The 19,826-nt window shown below is 37.6% G+C and overlaps 1 protein-coding gene across 9 annotated transcripts in view; it reads left to right on the top strand.

Annotated features, from left to right (window-relative positions):
- Nucleotides 1-19,238, top strand: part of LOC116957007 (protein unc-13 homolog B-like) — a 262,505-nt gene extending 243,267 nt beyond the window's left edge. For all 9 annotated transcript variants that reach the window (XM_076052098.1, XM_076052001.1, XM_076052076.1 and 6 more), the window contains 3 exons: nt 2,811-2,900; nt 9,508-9,667; nt 14,880-19,238. In XM_076052098.1, coding sequence (XP_075908213.1) covers nt 2,811-2,900; nt 9,508-9,667; nt 14,880-15,165 — 536 coding nt within the window. In that variant the 3' untranslated portion in view covers nt 15,166-19,238. The remainder of the gene's footprint in view (nt 1-2,810; nt 2,901-9,507; nt 9,668-14,879) is intronic.
- The last annotated feature ends 588 nt before the right edge of the window (nt 19,239-19,826 follow it).

Here is a 19,826-nt window from a genome sequence, read left to right as displayed (position 1 = left end):
TCAAATAGGGCTAATTTGAATGTTGTTCTTTTCCCTCTGTTGATGGGAATTCTACCGATGACCAGGCACAGGTAAAGTAATATGACTGTGGAACTTGTTTCAGGATCACAGCTTTCTGCAGCTCGTGCAGAGCACAGCGAATGGTTGCCTCATGGCAATAGCCATTGTGACGAGGCAGGTTAATATGCATTTAAGGTATAGGGTCTCTGATTTCAGGTGATATAATAAACAAGATTGCTAGAGAGCCTTGGTAATCATAATCAAATCGAAATAAATCTGGGACCCTATATGTGCGCTGCTGCTATTCATTTTTAGTACATTATAACAAAGCACATGTATAACAAACGAATATGCTTGATAAACATTTGCACTGGACAGCTTTCTCGACGATGCCCAGTCTGCCAACATGCTGCTGGCTGCATGCTTATGTGAGACAAATACAGAAATTTTATTTCTGTCTGAGAAGCCATGAGATAGCTTACAGCTCACGCCTACTGCTCATCTGTCTTGACAGAAAATTGTTTGACATCCCTGTTGTACAATTGCTGTCAGATATGAAATATTTACCAACCGCCATAAAGGAGGATTTTAATAAAAAATAACAATTTTGACTATATTTTGATTTAAAGCTTTCGTGACTGCAGTGATTCATATTCTTGGTTCTTTCGGTAAATTCACGTTGAAGGGAAACAATAAAATAATAAAATATATATAATAAAATTCTCACGACGTTTCGACTGCAACATAAGCAGTCATCATCAGGTGTGAAAACCAATGGTAAGAACATTTGAAACCGCCACTTCTTTCAAATGTTCTTGCCGTTGGTTTTCACACCTGATGATGACTGCTTGTGTTGCAGTCGAAACGTCGTGAGAATTTTATTATTTTATATATATTTTATTGTTTCCCTTCAACGTGACTTTACCGAAAGAACCAAGAATATAATTTTGACTATATTTCATTTAAAATTACGTTTGCAAGAATGATGATGTCCATGTGACACATCAATTCTTCATATACGTGGTGAATGGCTCACATGGATTTTGTGCACATCACTGGGTCAATTCTAATGATCATTGATAATTACACGGATAGAAAACACTAAATCTGTTCTTAAGACTTGGTGTAATTGGCTTTAAGGCTACGATATGCATTCAGTTAGCTGCTTTGGATGGCACATGCATGTTAAAACAATTGATAACCATGCTATTAAAGCTGCTAATGAATCTCACCACGTTTATCACTGCATGCATCGAGTTTTGTACATATTTGGCACGCCTTTCCCTGTTCGTCATTGTGAATATTCGTGTATATATATTTTGTGTGTATTATGTAAACATGTACAACCAACATAAGCCTTTTTACCACATTTTCCTTATGCCTTTATGTGGACATCTGTAGAAAGATATTCCTAGCTCATTGGGTTATTACAGTTTAAGGAACACGTCTGTGTATGTGTAGTCCTATTTATACACGTCCTGTTATGTATTCTTTAGGTTTTGTGTGAATATCTTCTGAAATGCCTGCATGGCTATGCTACTTCCATTATTATTTGTCAGCCAAGGGCTTTCCTTCTCTCATAAACCTTTTAGCAATGGGTTTCGTCAAGGTTTCATTGTTGAGCCACTCAATATTTTCAAGTTCGTCTTCTTTCACTTTGCCAAAACAAATCCGAGTTCAACGTTGACAACCATCTCCATGCTAATGACATCATCTATATGTTGCCATTGATTTTGTTGATCCTGCTTTACTAGCAGGGCTTTCACCCTGCACCAACCTCAATAAACCTGATCGTTTCATGTTTTCTCCAGTGTAATGTCCAGAAATTGTTCTTTCTTGATTTACGTTATGGACTTTTCGTTCTCTTCTCTCCTGTTGACTATTTACTCACTTTATAGTTTCCCTACCTCTGTGCTCTTCCACCTTTATCCTAATCATCATTCCTTCCTTTTCCCCCCTGGTTCTGTGCATTATTGGTGTTGTTGAATCAATCTGTCATTGCAAATTACAGTAGAATTGGTAATCTTCTTGGTTCTTTTGGTAAAGTCACGTAGAAGGGAAATAATAAAATAATAACAATAAAACATTATAAAATAAAATTATCACGACGTTTCGGCCACAACACAAGCAGCCGTCTTCAGGTGAAGAAACAGAACTTCAGAAATAATTTTATTTTATTATGTTTTATTTTTATTATTTTAGAATTGGTAATGTTTGGGATTTCTTGTGTGGCCTCTGTTGCGTTGCTGCTCAGTCTGCCCAACTGTTTTTGTTTTATTGTCTCGTATTTTGTTTTTATTTGTGACGTTTACGTTTGTATGTATGGTTATATATGTTGGATATTTTTTATATGCTTTGAATAATTATCAGTGACACTGCCTTAAAAGGAAAAATAAGTAAGTGGTGATATTTCAGGCAATGGTCCTTTAGAGCACTTAAATAGCATTCATATTTTTCCTTTTAGTACAGTGTTAGTTTTGTTATTTGTGCATTTGCACCACTGCCAATGCACTATCACCAAATAATTAGTTTGTCTTTTTGTATGCTGTATAAATTCAGATTCTTATCCCTGTTACTTCTACACAATTATTCCTCTGCTTTAAATTGGTTATGTGTGCCTTTGCCTTTTTATGGCATATGTGTTGTGTACCTTTGTATGACTGTACATAACTTTGCATCTGTGTCGACGAGAATATTTTTTGGTTTCTGCGCCTGCCTCCTTGTATGCGCGAATATATAAATGAGAAAACAAATCATAACTGAAATGTGTTGGCTGTGCATGTCTGGGTATGTTTATGTGTGATGGACAGGTAAAGTGAAGGAGTCAGTTGGCGAGGTCTCCATACATATTGATCTCATCACGCAAGCTGGCACCAATGACCGCAAGATTACCGTCAAAGGTATGCCAGCTACCTCAAAAAGTTACTGTAATAACATTGCTGCCTTAAAAGGAAAATATATAATAACGTATAATATTTCATTTAAAAAAATCTGAATACAAATAAGTTTATTTAGCAATACATGTTGATTAATGAAGGGTTTGTCTGTTACTCAGGAGCTACTAATAATTAGACAATACATATGCAAATTAAAAAAATTTCATCAGAAGAAAATGTTGGTGTAAAGTTCAATATTCAACTCTTATCTTCAAAGCGTATCCATTGTATTTCTCTTGCTTCTCTATTCATGTGCAATTAAGAAGGCCCATTGCCCAGAATGTCACCTATTATGTATTTTTCTGTTTAAGGCAGTTTTTTCACGTAATAATACATATATTTTGTTCATAATCATAATTACAAAAAATATCCATACAATTACATTATGGCTTTCACACTAAATGTTTTTTTAAGAAGGAAGAAAACTCATGCGTATGTTTGTATTCTTTAAAACTTTCCAAAATGCGTTATTCCTCGGGAGTATATGAAAGCAGCTAAAAGAGGTTGATGATTTGAAATTCATAAACGTGAATTCTCCCTTATTGAAGAGTAATTAGTTGAGGCTGTTATACATACAACCCATAAATCAGAACGACTCCCAGATGAAGAGGTATAATCAATTATTATTTTACCTGCCAATATCACTCTCAATAAAGTAGGCATCAGTGTACATTACAGCAGAACAGGAACGGTACGGGGGAGGGGGGGGCATAGAGCAAGAACAATTAAAAAATAAACCGGTCACGACTTCAACAGCAAAGTAAATTGCAACCGCGCGCAAAATGAAGTGCAATCGTGCACAACGAATAGCATAAGAGAGGTAAGTAGTAAGTAACATAAGTAAAGAAACAGTTTTGTTTCTTAAATTTTATATTTCACTGGAAGGCAAATCTGAATAGATGTGTCCTGCACAGACCACGGAATTAAGGAACACTCGGTGCGTTTCGGACGTCCGGTGGCAGTGTTCCAGATTTTTGGGGCTGCACTCGAGAAGGCTTGTGCCCACCAGCAATGCCACACTTGAAGAAGTCAACTCTGCCCTTCGCAGTGTGAAAAAGGGTACAGCTCCTGGACGAGATACAATGCCACAGCTGTGGACATCACAGAAAATAGGACCAGCTGATGGAACACAATTACAATCGTTCACGAAATGATTATGGAGAATTTAATTACCGCAATCACGGAATGGTGCCCAAATAATTATATTCAAGAAGAAGATAAAAACAAACTTGAAGAACTACAGATTATTTTCGCATGAGATGCGAATGCGTACACTTGTTGAAAACCTTAAGCTAATAATTTAGGAAAGAGAGGTGATACAGTCTATAAAAAAACCCTTGGCACAACACCACTATTCGTTAGTGTTTCCAACAGTCAAATCAAATCGAAATAATACACAGTTAAAGACTGACATCGCTATCTCAATCTTCTCCCCTCTCATCAAGATCTTTGAGAAGATCTTAAATTAGAAACTTTCATCTCAGAATATGCCCTATGCCATCCTAAGAAATCTGGCTTTGGAGAAAAATATAACAAGGCCTCTCTGTTACACAATACGCCTGACTGCATCTTCAAATCTTGAATCTCGTCACCATTGTGCAATCATATTCCTCGACCTGTCTGAAGCATTTGACACTGTGGATCACGCTGTACCGTTGCAAAGGCTAAAATGCCAAGATATTTTGGACTGTTAGTCAACTGGATTTGCAACTAAGAGCCCTGAGAAACTAACTAAGGAAGTTTCTCAGGGCTCTGTGCTTAGCCCCAAGGTCAACAATCTAGGCATCTCTAATGTGCACTCTGACATTAACCTGTTTGCTTATGACAGCCCTAATGTCCTCTAAAAATCCATGTAGGAGTTACAGCAACCTCTAGAACAGGACGTTGATAATCTTCAACTTAATATCCTAAAACTTGTCCTCAATGATAAAAATACAGAAGTTATGTTAGTCTCCAGCTGCCCCAAACCTGTCTCGCCACCTATGCATATTTTGGCTCTGGACTTGCACCTCCTTGAGCAGGTGGACAATTCTAAATGTCTAATTATTATCCTGGACTCAAATGTGTCTTTCAAGGCCCGCATTGACCACCTGGCCAACAAGGTAAAACACAAAATTGGATTGCTATATAGAAACAAGCGCTGTATTCCACCTCGACTTGGTCTGGATATTTAATGTCACCATCTGGCCCATATTTTATGATTCTGATACCATCTACTACCTAGCTTATGAATCTACTTGAAAACATTTAATTCCATTATGTGACTCGACACTCCATTTTCCCCCTGACACCCCTATAGAAATTATTATTGCAAGCTGTATATTAGCTCAAATTTGCCTCCCCCCCCCCCCCCGTCAGGGTCCTCTTAAATAAATCCTCCAATTACCTAAAGGAGCAGTCAGTTCCCTCCCTCCAGTAGCTTCAGAAGTGCATCCTCATTCCTACAAAAAAACATCTATTTGCTAAACTTTATTTTGGTAAAATCATTTCCATTTTGCTCCTCCACGCGTCTGGGAATACCCTTGCCTCTCATCTACAGCTTGGTTCCCTTCTCTCTATTTCCCGAGTAAACCAAAACACAGAGCATACTTTCACCTGTACCTAACTTTTTCTGGTGCCTCTTGATTTCACAATATTTGCACTGTCTATTGATTGACGTGTGTTTTATTTACAGCCGTTAAATACCTCGTGTATTCGTTATGCAATATTCCTAATTATCTGTAATATTGATGTGTTTGTCTATGTTTTACCGTTATTGCTGTGCTCACACACCACGGATCTCCCTTGTAAAATAGCTGGGAAATTGACTAAATGGCATAATCCGTGTAACAAATAAAATACATGTAAACTTAATGTATTAAGTCCAGACTTGTTCTTGGTTCTTTCGGTAAAGTCACGTAGAAAGAAAATAAAAATAGTAAAATAAAATGAAAATTTTTATAAATTAAAAATCATAAATATAATTTATGAAGGTATTGGCCACATTTTTTACTATTTTTTATTGTGGTTTTTTTATCGTGACTTTTTGCTTTTATTATTTAAAAGTTATTTTAAATTTTAATTTTCTTTTTTTTCTTTTCTATCTACGTGACTTTACCGAAAGAATTAATAACGTGAATTCCTGCAGTCACGAAAGTTTTCAGTCAAAATTTAAGTCAAGACTTGTTTTTCTGGGGTAATGTGGAATTCCCACCACTGGATTACGACCTAAACATTATCCAACACTCATCTGAGTACAGAGGAAAATGTTTACTTTATCAATAAAGTTCAATCTCCATTGAGTAACTGTCAATAAGCTTCATTTTTTTTTACGCATGATCTTTGCGTCAAGGTGAAAAACCACCATTCCTTTTAAAATACCAAAAACATACACCGTGGAATACATCACTTCCAGCAGCTAGCAAATATGTTTTTCAATTTCCGGGTTATATACTCAGAAATGCATAGTATTCCACACCAGGGATATTATTTATGAAGCTGTTTTTTCACCACCTTGCCACCCTTCTCTCACATAGAATAACTGACTAAAGAAAGTTATGCAATGCACACGAGTCAACAGGGAGCACAATATCACCAGCCAAAAAAAATCTAACTCTCATGAGCATTCGTGCATTGTGCTTGCTATTAGCACATGGCCCCATGTGAGGGGACATGCACATTGTCACATTTAATCAGGGTCTCCTAGTTTAAAAAAAAAAATGCATAAACCCTACAGGCCCTCCTGAATGAGACAATGTCACACATTTTGGTATGAGTTCAGTTTAATATACTATTGTGCAACCATTTCATATTAATCAGAAGCATTTATCTTGGAAAGTCTCACTGAATCTCCACTCTTTTTCAGGGGAGTACTGCATTGAAATATGTGGCCAATACCTTCATAAATGATACCTCAATCGTTATTATATTCACAATAGGTGACAAAATTGACTTGAAGAACCACAATCACTCTTCTTATCACACGTATATACAAAAAAAACCAGAATGTTGAACAAATTAGAGGCCATCCAAGCACAGGGCAAGCAGGGTTTAGGAAAGGGTTTTCCACATCAACCACATGCACATACTATTCATGCTGGAAAAGACTGATGGATGTCAACTGCCATTGTTCATAGCCTTTATACATTTGACTAATTCGAAATTGTTGCAGTCATCCAAGCTCTTATAGTCTGTGGCCTAAATAAATATAAATGTTTCTAATATGATCTATATACAATAACAGCCACGAAAAAGTTTGTATGAAGAATTTTAAAAATACAATTCAAAGGGGAGTCAAACAAGATGTCACACTTTCACCAACGTTATTCACTGAACATTTTGAAGATAATTTCTGAAAATTGAACAGGTGAAATAAAGGCATGAATATTCACGGAGAACCATCTCAGATGTTGATAACAGTCATTAAAACGTCCATTGGGTACGAACTGCAGGAAATGTTATAAGAATATGAAGGTGTATATTCTTAGCTCTTTCGGTAAAGTCACGTTGAAGGGAAACAATAAAATAATAAATTATATATTGTTTTTTATATATATGAATTACTGCAGTCACGAAAGCTTTAAATCAAAATTTAATATGAAGGTGAATATAAGAAGTTTACTAAATAATTGGAGCATCGTGAATGGCGGTGGAAGCTTTGGGTTGCCTTCATCAAGCAGTGCATTGACCATGGCTGATGATTATGATGACCATTAATGAGTGTTTGGCATGCGGAAGGAAATCAGAGTACCCAGAGAACCCACACGTACGAGCGGATGACATTCAGGACTGCCATCTCCTGGCCACCTCACTGCCCCACACTTACAATACCTCACAAGCCTTGGTGGTCACCCATTCAAGTACTTACCAGGCTCAATTCCACTTTGCAACTGAAGTCCTGAGATTAGGCACATTTTTCGTTGTTTGTAAAAGTAAACCCTTGTTGATTCGACACATATGGGGCTCTGGCATTGCCGAATTATCAATATTCTGAATTATGTACAATGGTACTCCCCAGTGCCTCCTGTCCCAATAAAATAAAAATAAAAAATCCAAATTTGTTTTCCAAACACTTCATACATTATACACATTGACACACCTGCATCATTTCTCTCCAAAAACTTTGAATTTGTCTCGCAGACTAAGGAATGTTTCCTACTTGATGTAGGTGACCATTCGGTATGGCAAAGCGGCTCATGGCGAATTACTAATAATGTATATATATATGCCGAAAGCGCAGCCGTGTCAAATTATCCCCAATTACGAATGATCAAATACCTAAATAACGAGGTTTTACTATACTATAATTAAGACATAATTGCACAATGGTACACTAAGCTTGACTTACACCAGCATGCGTGCTAACGTCTCATTGAGGAGGGCCTGTAGGGTTATGGAATGTGTTTTCTTAAACCAGGAGACTGATTAAATATGACACTGCATGCCCTATTCCCACTTTGGGCTTTGTGCTGATGGCAGGAACAAGCATGAGTGCTCAAAACAGCCTGGTTGCCTTGGCTTACCAACCTCAATCTCTTTGTAACCCACAAAATTCTCATATTCATCTCTAACTTTTTTATGATCCACCAGCCCCAAATAACCTCATGATCTATGAACCACCAACGCCCTATATATTTGTGATCCACCAACCCTTGCCTAAAAGTTGATGGATTCCATTTGTGCACTAACATTAGTGTAAACAATACACCAAATACCCATTCAAGGCAACGATACCCAGTCATCACACATGTACGTATGTAGTATACACTGGGATTATTCATCGCAATCATCACCCGCTACTGGCAGCCTGTAATGCTGGATTGCTGGCCAGGTGTTCAGTGACCTTGTACCCACATAAACAGCTCCCACTTGGGAGTGCCCTTTCAAACATGTTGAAATGAGATGCGTTGTAAAGCATTCTGAGACGCCCTGGCATATCGAACACTTTCATAGAAACAAATAATCATAATTATTACTATATGTAGTGTGCATGTATATATCTGTGTGTAGTCTCTGTGGAGTGTATGAGTCCTGTGCACAAAGCCATGACATTTCACATACTTTTTTTAGTCCAGTATAATCTGGATATAAGAACACCCCTTGGGAGTAGAGCTTGGTGTGCTCAAATCCGACATGTGCTTGGATCAGAAGTTGCCTTTCCCCACGAGTAAGCATGTGTTGCTTATATCAGAACTGATCTCATATAAGGTGTGAATCGAAAGTACTTGTAGTTTCTACGCCATATAATGTACATACAGTGTGCGCTGTGAATATTTTGGAATTCTTTAAATATTTCACAAGTGAACAAATATTTTTTTCTTTAAATAAGTTAAAGTAAGGCATGCAGACGATGCGTACATTTTACTTTTTAACACTGTTCCATTGTATTCTTTGGGTCTTTTGGTAAAGTCACGTAGATAGGTTCAAAGAAAATAACAAAAAACTACAACGTGTTGTGATCGGAACGTAGTTTTTTTGTTATTTTCTTTGAACCTATCTACGTGACTTTACCGAAAGACCCAATGAACGTGAATTCCTGCAGTCACGAAAGCTTTAAGTCACTGTTCCATTGTGTTGTGGCCTTCCCTCGCAGTAAATGGTGTCAACAATCTCAAGTGGAAGACAACGAGCGTGTTCCGCCCGTTTGTGGAAGTGAACGTCATAGGCCCGCAGCTGAGTGATAAGAAGCGCAAATATGCTACAAAGTCTAAAAACAACACGTGGTCTCCAAAGTTTGAGGAAACCTTCAATTTGTGAGTATCTACATGTTCTGTCGAAAGTTCTCATGTTCATTTGACCACTCATTTTCTTCAAATGTGACGAGTGACAGAGTCATTATGTATGCTCGACGAAGGCAGGTTTCGCCAATATTATTTGTTTCAAAATAAAAAGGGTTGTATTTGTGTTCTTTGTTGACCATTCACGTGTAAACGTATAAATATAAACTAGGAATGGGAGGGAACCGAGTTCCCATATTTGAATTCGATTAAGCTTCAGCACTTTTATGGCATTTCAAAATGTATGAATCTCCGGTGCCGAATCAAAAGCTGAATTTCCTCAGCGAGCGCATGTATTGTGGTGTGCCACATGCACCCCGTGGTTGCCGTGTGACGCCAGGACACAGGTGAGTACTTTGTTCATTATACATTTTAAATGTTAAGTAGCTTGGTAATAGCCAATACATTCATATGGCAATTTGAATTCTCATCAGGCTCCATGGTATAAAGTTTGAATGGCCTCTCTACTAAGTATGTGCTATGAAGAAGGGCCACATCCGGAAATGTCGCCTATTATATAATTTTCTTTTGAAGGCCACGGTGTTATCGAGGAATGTGGAGTTTTTGTTATTTGTCCTCGTGTGCCACTGCCAAGACAGTATAAACAAATAATTTGAAATGTATCTTGAACGATATACGATTAAGTTACGTAGTGTATGATATGTCTTTATTCACCACAAAACGTACTCTCTGGTTCTTCCGGTAAAGTCACGTTGGTATAAAAAAATCACGACGTTTTGATTGCAACACAAGCAACCATCATCAGTTTTGCAATCGAAACGTCGTGATTTTTTAATTTTATACCTATGTGACTTTACCGAAAGAACCAGAGAGTATGGATTCATGCAGTCACGAAAGCTTCACCACAATACGGTTTTGTAGCATAAGAATTTCAATGCACTAGAATATGGTACGTGGTGTATGTTATTAAATGCTCCAGATAATACATTTTAAATGCATTTGAATGTGTTATGTAGATAATAATGTATTTAAAATCCACTAGATTATATTTTGTAGTGTGACATTTTTTTGTGCACTAGAATTATGTTATGAATTATGTTATTGTAATGCACGGGGATGTAAGTAGTGTATAGTTTTTTAAATGCTCTGAAATATCCGAAGACAGAAAGTACAACACATGGATCAGAGGACATATGCAAGCTAATGACATTGATTGGTGAGAAAAGTAAGTGGACATGCAGATAATATGTTTGCTAAAATAAATGATAGCTGATTAAAGATCGTGGCATCCAAAGGAGAGAACGCGTTGGAGAGGATATTGACAGGGGAGATCGAGAGATGAGATCAGCTCGTATGCAGCTGGGCTAGATCGATTGTTGGGGAGGCTTTCATTCAGAAATGGATAGATCATGACGCCTACCTAAAACCTGATTCCCACCACCATCCATCCCAGAAGAATTCCCTCATAAAAACGCTCCACCATAGAGCTCAATGTATCTCAGACCATGAACACCTAACCAGTGGACTCAAACACGTACACCAAGCTCTCAAGGCGAATGGATATTCTGACTACACAATCCACAAAGCCATCACCCCAACCGTGAGGAAGGAGCCATCTGAGGATCCAATCAAAACCATCACCTTGCCATACATAGCAAGGGTAACTAAAAAGATTTCCAAAATCATGAACAAACACAAGATCCAGGTCCGATTTAACACAGTACATACAATTCGTGATCTGATCCCATCTGTGAAGGACAAGATTCCTGACATGCAATATCCCAACGTTTACAAACTAAGCTGTGTCTGCGGCAGCAGTTACATTGGGGAAACTAAGCGACATGTCTCTGACCGTGTTCGTGAGCTTAAGGCAGATTTGAAACGCGGTTGGACCAATACTTCTGCAGTGGCTGATCATTATTTTAATGCAGCTGGCTCACGCGAAATTGATTTCTCTAAGACGATGGTACTTTGCAAGCCTACTGGCTATCAACAAAGATTAATTCATGAAGCCATCCATATATACAGACACAGACACATTTTCAACCACGAGGAAGGTTATAGACTCAGCAATCATTGGAAAGATGTCATCAACCACTTTGGGTCATGACTTACTTGTGTTTTCTTGTCAATAAACCTCCACCGTCGGCAGTGTGGTTTGTAGAGCAGGGTGCAGTGATTGCCTGGCATCCCTTTGCTGCATTGGCATTGCTGCTGCATTGGCATTGCTGCTGCATTGGCATTGCTGCTGCATTGGCATTGCTGCTGCATTGGCATTGCTGCTGCATTGGCATTGTTGTTGCATTGGCATTGTTGCTGCATTGGCATTGCTGCCCCGCTCATGCTGCTGGTGCTGCTGATACACTTAGGCTACGCCCATCTACAAACCTTTATAAACAGTTTGCCTTTAGAGGCTAACCCCTTTTCCTGATGACGACCGCTTGTGTTGCGATCGAAACGTCGTGATATTTTTATTCACTTTATTTTTATTGTAATTTTTTCTATCTACGTGACTTTACCGAAAGAACCAAAGAATATGAATTACTGCAGTCACGAAAGTTTTAAGTCAAAATTCAAGTAATAAAGTTTCCGATTTGGTTTCAGTTCAGCTGAATTTCGGATTTAACTCGATTGGGATCTGATTGGTTCATCCAATTCCCAGTAGTAACTTCCTCTCCCCAGAAACATTAATCAGGCTCATCATCTTGACATGCTGTAGTCGGTACGTGCCCAATCTCGTCAGATCTTGGAACCAAAGTGTGGTTGAGCCCGGTTATTGCTTGGATGAGCAGCCGCTGTGTATGAAAAAATATGTTATAGAGAGCTGTGGGAGCTTCATTGTCATCAGATTAAATTGCAGAAAAATGCATTGTTGTACTGTATTATACCCTACTCTACTCTCGACCTTCAACCCACACTGATGAGCGTGATGAAGTGTAGTCACATAACTCCCACGCCATGTACGGCATGGGGAGCTGGATTAACAAAGGGCTTCACATATCTCGATACAAATCACATATATGCATTTGTTAAAATGTATATGTTATTTTCATACAATAGAAATCTATTTTGTTTTTAGCAGTTGTATTATTGAATTTGTTGGTGGCATTAAAATTAACCGTGTCCTTAAAATATTTTCTATCTGTTGCAAATATAATAAATCTGTAAATGGGCAATTACCAGATTATAGATGTATTTAAAGAAAGATAAACTCATAAAGATTCAACTGCCAATGTAAAAAGGGCAGAAGCAGGCATTAAAAAAGATAGGCTAATAGTGTCTAGCAGGGAGCTGCTATTGGTAGAGGTGATTGCTCAAAATATCAAATTGTGTAAAACATCTGAAAGATGTGCTAGGTTAAATCTGAAATTTATATTTTAATGGCTTCAAAAGAAAAACAAGTTTACGCAAAAAAAAGTTTCACATGAGCCTGAATAAATACTTTAAACAATTTTCGATTTAAAGCTTTCGTGACTGCAGGGATTCATATTCTTGGTTCTTTCGGCAAAGTCACGTAGAAGGGAAATAATAAAATAATTGAAATAAAACAATGACATTTTCACGACGTTTCGATTGCAACACAAAGCAATCATCATCAGGTGTGAAAACCACAACAAGAAAATTGGGAGGTTTTTTTTCTAAATTTTTGAAAAAATAATTCAAGGCAGCAGACATCGTGGCTGTTGCGATTTTCACCTGAAGACCATGGCTTGTGTTGCTATTGAAACATCGCGATTCATTTTGTTTTATTTCTACCTACGTGACTTACCGAAAGAACCAAAGAGCATGGATTCCTGCAGTCACGAAAGCTTCAAATCAAGGAAGTATTTGGGTACTTTCTTCATGTATTCTTAATGTGGTTATTCCAATGAGCAAGGTCGGCTACGTACGGTGCGAAAGAAGTTCAACATACATTTTGTGAATTGATTTTATTGTTATATGTTTTATTCATGCCTGCATTTGTAAGAGATTGAATGACCATCCATTCTAATGAGTCGGATGCTTTTTTTCATTGTATATAAAGGCTTGGTACAATGGCAGTTGAAATGTATCAGTCTTTTTTCGAATCTGATTGATAGTATGTGCATGTGGTCGATTAATCCTTCCTAAATCTGCTATTGTTAGTTGGCCTATATTAGTTCATTATATTGTTCCCAGTGATCTCAGTGAACAACTAAAGAGGCTAATAGGTCACGTGGTTCTTCAAGTTTGTTCTATCTCCTTTATAAAATAAAACAATGATTGGCGCTTCATTCTGTAATTGCGGTAATTGATCTATGTATGAATAATTGTGAAAAAGTCCGTTAATTGCGTGCCAGAAATTAGTCCTGTTTATTTTAAGATGTCCAGAGTTATAACCATCTGGTTCTCGGAGCTTTCCCGTTTTTTTATAAAGCAGTGTTATTGATTAATGCTGGATTTTTTTAAACTACAGGTGGCTAGCCATATTAAAATTCAGATTCTCAACAGCTTCAGCTTTGTACTTCGACATAGTATGAGCCTCTTTTGCCCAACTGGCCAGGCGCAGCAGTATTTTAGTAATTTCGCCTCGTAACCTTTAATTGCATGTCAGAATCGTTGAATAGGTTTTTTAATGTGTTTTTTAAGCGTCTGTGTTTGTGTTGTTGGTATCTCATCACCGACAGCTTGGACTTCCGTCCAACAATGGATATGATGATGACCAACAAATGTGTTATGAGCTAATTTTGGTCAAACGCACGCGGAACATAAATAACGTTTGGAAAAAGAGCAAAGGAAATTCTGCAATGCCCAGTGTAGCTGGAAGAGTCGGTGATGGCCTAAACGTGCGGATTTTTCAGCAATTTAGAATAAATTGGATATATCTTTTCATACATCGGGAGTGCAATGCACAATATAATATGGTATTAACCTTCTTTGGTTCTTTCGGTAAAGTCACGTAGAATGATAATAAAATAATAAATTGATAAAATAAAATAACAATAATATTCTCACGACGTTTCGGCCACAACACAAGCGGCCTTCATCAGGTGAAGGGGACGAGACTGTCTGGAGGACAGTGCTGGAGTGAGAAAGCCACGCTGAGATAACGACCTTTAAGCTGTGTGAGAAGAAACAAAGCGCCTTGACAAAGGAATTAGCATATAATTTAGCATTGAAATGGCTGCTTATTGTGTATTTAAGTACATTAATGTATACGTGCAAGTGCGCGTACATATGCGTTAACAATTAATATCTTCGTGTGCAGCTCCCTGGGAAGTTCAACCGGATTCGAGTTCTATGAGCTGCAGCTGCTCGTCAAAGACTACTGCTTTGCACGTGACGACCGTGTCATTGGACTGAGTGTCCTGCAGCTGCGCGAGATCCAAGAGAAGGGCAGCTGCACGTGCTGCTGCCCCCTACGGAAATCGGTCAATATGGATGAAACGGGACTCACCATTCTACGGATCCTCTCTCAGCGCACGAGCGACGAGGTTGCCAAGGAGTTTGTTCGGCTCAAATCTGATGTCCGGTCCACGGAAGAAGAGAGCTGATAATTTCCATAACTACGCTACTTTTGTCTTCCTGCCATGCCCTGCTGGTGTAAAATATTGCAGAGATTGGTTTGTTTATGGACACAAATTACATTTTCTGGATTCCACGTATAATGAGGTTACTGTGTTTGTATATTCATCGTTCAGTGCCAATATATCCTTTTTTAGCATCATGTATTGTTACACTTTATTGTTATCTGAAGCATTTCAATACATATTTGTTCACACGCATGGACTGTTTAAATGGTTTGTTTGCTGTGTACTTGAAACATTTCTTGTCGTCATGTGTACAAACTTATCCTGAAAATTCCAGGAACTATCATACGATCTATTCTATCCGAGTTGTGTTTTGTCAATGCTGTCTGTAAATATGCTAGTCCAGTTACCTTCCAAAATGAAAATCACTGTGATTCAATAATGAGGAAAGATGATAAATGGAAGTTACAAATCTATTTATCACCACCAAAGTGATAAGATGTGTAAAGTGATGTAGATAGTTGCAAAAGGTTTATGTTGCACTGTCCTTGGTCAAAATTGTGCTTTCACTGGCTTGCATCAAATGTATCTGCCTTATTCTACGACCAGTTACGACGTTCACACATGATACGTGCTTATCATTCTCCTTTTTCAATACGTAACATTTTTTTTAGGGTATGTATGAGCACTTTGAAAGCAGGAGACAGCATCTTAGTTAAATTGCAACCTGATTCATGCCAGGTCGTGTTACTTTTGTTGATCAAAAAAAAGGTCATCTTCAACAATCAATAGCAATAAATTGGTTTGACTTTCACCAAATCAATATATTACCACTTTACATTTCATAAAACATGAAAGTATTAATGCAACACAACAATTATGGGTGCACATTTGACTTGGACTTGAACCCAATTGAATTTTGTGGAACATAAAACACGTTTGATAGATTAAGAACGGTGAAAACACCATCTCCCTTGAGAGAGGCGAGGGGTAGGACCAAGCCTTGCTTCACACGTGAAGGACCGTGGTTGTGTTTTCAGCTTGGGGGAATTATTTTAGTCTTTTTGCGTGTAAAATACTACTTTAAATTTCTAATTGATAATGGGTTCATGAGTATAACTTTTAAAGTAACTATTTTTTATGTAAGAAACCTATATTGACCCCCATTAGGTGGAAATCAACGTGTTATTAATGTCGAACAGAGAAATACGGCTTCGTAACCAGCCAATAATACATCGATTCTTCGTGCGCACGAGAATTGCTTCGTTTCAACCCAATTGAAAATACCCAACGCATGTTGTGTTGATGGAGTTCATGCGACAACCCTTGCAGTGGCTGGAAGGTGCTGCACTGGACCACGATGTGGAACAATTTCATTCTTGAAAATAATCTCAAACCTGACTTGTACGCTCTCAACCCTTGTTCAGTCGTGAGCAACCTAATTCATGCCAGGGTCATATTACATTTTTGAGACAACATGGTCTTGAACAATCAATAGTAGTAAATAGGCTTACAATTTTGTGATATATTAATATTAAATAATTGCAGTTTGGTCTAAATAGTGTGATAGTAGGAATAAATATTGGTCCTGGCTTGGTTACGCTGTTTTAATTTGATCAAAGTTACTCAAATATCTGTTTTACTGAAGAAAAAAAAGTTTACTAAACGGCAGGAAAGTAGTGACATACTTTTCCTTTGTTAGTCAACATATATTGTCATGTAAATTGTGAAATAATTGACGTTTCATCTCAATCAACATAAAAAATAGATTTCGCTGTGAAGTATTCATAGAATCGGGATCACATTGGATCGACACAGAGATACAAAGTGTAGATCAGGCCTCACGTGGTGGGTATAATCAAACTCGAATTGTGGACACCTAGTAATAATTAGCATTGTACAAAGTCCAATTTTTTTTATGACCGTTAATCGCATGAAAAACATGGTAAAGAAATGGTTACCGGTTTGCCGCACGTAAAAAAGCAATAAACAGGACAACAGCTAACCTAGAAACGAAGGTTACTGACATGGTGTAGCACACTGGATCGCCAGTTTGATTCAATATCCGGGCACGGCAGCTGAAACAAGTGACAAGTTTCTTAAATACCCCTACCACTGTGCACCCAATGTGGTATAAACACCATCAATCAACGGATTCTTGTGTGGTGGGGTAAAGTGTTGGTAACTCCCACCTTTTCCAATGCGTGCGGTCGGCCGGGAAGAGTGCTCCAAATACCCTCTGGAGCTCCCTGTATTGGAGGCCTTTCTGCCAGCATTGACGTGCGCAAACATTACCGGGCTGCACCTTTGCCTTTTAAACGTACCACGCGGAAACTTGGACCTACCGCTGGTAATTCGAAATGGCTACCACTAACCAATCACAGTCACACGCGCCATTCAGTTTAAATAATCGCACGTACCCAATCTATACATTACCAAAATTCCACTGGATTAGATTAATGATTCCTGACTTTATCAATTAATAATAGTAATAATGCTATTGACAGTTATAATACAACACATCGCCATGATGATGTTTTCGAAGTTTTGATCCTTACGATTTAGATCCTCAGCAATTACAACTTCTGTAAATATTGTTAGGAAGATTGCTGTTTTTTTAGAAACAGTAATTTAATTGTTTTTCCACTGGTTATGCGGTTAATTATAAATTGGAGGGCATATTTACTTAAATATTAATTAATTTAAATGTTTGAAGTTAGGAGTTGTATAAACGGTCAGTGTTTTTTTTAAGTTCTATGATTTTGTAAGGCTTTTATTTTAGGGATTTGAGAAAAAAACTTATTTTTTTTATACGGATGATAATAAATAACAGTATTAAAGTCTTCATTTCAATTCATCACATCTGTGACTCGGTAAAAAATAAATGTATTTGGCTAAATGCGGTTTTGTGAAGAAAAAAAGTAAATTTAAACTTTAGAGGAAAAATCAAAGTCCCGCTGTTGCAGAATGAGCAATATTGCACCATTAATGTCTATTGATGGTCTTGCACCAGCAGTGGAAATTGTTGTGGCAGGGTCTAGGCCCCTAGAACGACCAAAGTGGTACTACTATTGAACGTGAATGGATGATGATATGCTGAATTGACCCCTGCAGAGATTTCAGCTCAATGTATGTTATGATGAAGAACAAACATGCTTTGGCTCGATACCTTCCAATTGAGCCAAGTGGTCTAACTACGGCAGCTGCCACTAAAGTCGATCACTGTTTTTAAAGTGTTCAAAACAATCACTTAATTGTGTTACATTATTTTGTACATACGATAGCATGTGAAAAGCCTATTGGTTGGGATGCTCAGTGCACAATGGTTTGATTCTGAAAGCTGCATGGTAATTGAGAGAATTACTAAAGCACATCCATCATCTGCTGTGTAGAATACAGTAAAGATCCTGTGACATTATTTGCAATAAAAGGTCACTGTTGGTGTAAAAGCGATTATTTTAAATTACAAACCGTCTTCAAAGTATTTGATAGTGCTCATCTTCTTTGGCGGTCCTGACCTAATAGATTACATTCCATATTCCTATGTTGGAGCAGTCTACTTATAAAACAACCATTAAAAAAATAAATACCTACAAAAGTGATCCAGTATGCAAGTACAGACATCAAGGTTTACTGAAGAAAAAATAAAGGTCAATAGTTCCTTGCCAGGCTTCCCAAAGGAAGTTGTGTTTGTAAAATGTAGAGTATCTGAGAAATATTGGCACACATTTTCTGTTATTAGACCGCATGCAGATGTGGCTTCCGATGATGTACATTTAATTTGTAAAGCAATTTTATTATGGTTAATTGGAATGCATATACAGTACCTTCTAAGCATTTTGTGTCTTTGCACGCAGCTTCTATGCATGACATGCTGGACTGTTTGTCTACACTCATAGTTTATTCTTGTATATGGATTTATTTAAACTGTGAGGCGATTCATTTGTTGTAACTAATGAAAATTAAGTTCATTGCACCCATCCCATGTTAACTGTTTGTGGAGCTTCAGAATTGCATTGTTACTTTATGTTGTATGTAAAAAAATTGTATTGTTATTAAAATATTAAATGAATGCATGTTGAATGCAAAAGATGCAATGTTTTTGTGGGTTTATTTTAACATTTAATGTCCCTGGAGATCTTATGTCCATGACAAAATCACCGAGGATGTTCCTGGTCTTTTCTAAGCAGCGTTGAGCGTGAATGGTGCCATGGATTGGCAACCACCATGCACAACCAATGTGATGGGCAGCAAAATATATTATTGTATTGTACTTCTATGCTCCCCTTGTGGATGGGAATAGATCACATGACATGACCGCATTTCAAGGAATGAAATAAGGAATGGTATGAAAAAAATTGGCCAGAATAAAAAAACAAAGCAGTTTTTTGCTTCAATATATCCCACAAGATTTTGGTGACAATTCAGAATATCACAACATATAAAAATTGTAGAGCCACCATCTTGTACAAGGGGAGCACGTGGAGCAGGAACCACTGACCATTTTGAGAAGTGTGACGACATTCAGTGAACTTTTAGAAAACTAAAGTGGAAAAAAACTTGCAGGGGGTGGGGTTGCTGAGTTTGACCTCTTTTAAGAATTAAAGGTGTTAAATCGTATGACAGCACAAAAATCATGTTATACATTTATTCACCTTCTGAACTTTGACCGTCTCTTCCAATGA

The sequence above is a fragment of the Petromyzon marinus genome, chromosome 1, assembly GCF_048934315.1.
Source record: "Petromyzon marinus isolate PM22_M1 ecotype Great Lakes invasive population chromosome 1, UKy_Petmar_22M1.pri1.0, whole genome shotgun sequence".
NCBI lineage: Eukaryota > Metazoa > Chordata > Hyperoartia > Petromyzontiformes > Petromyzontidae > Petromyzon > Petromyzon marinus.
Note: the sequence above shows the minus strand (reverse complement) of the source record. Positions and strands in the feature narration are given on the sequence as shown.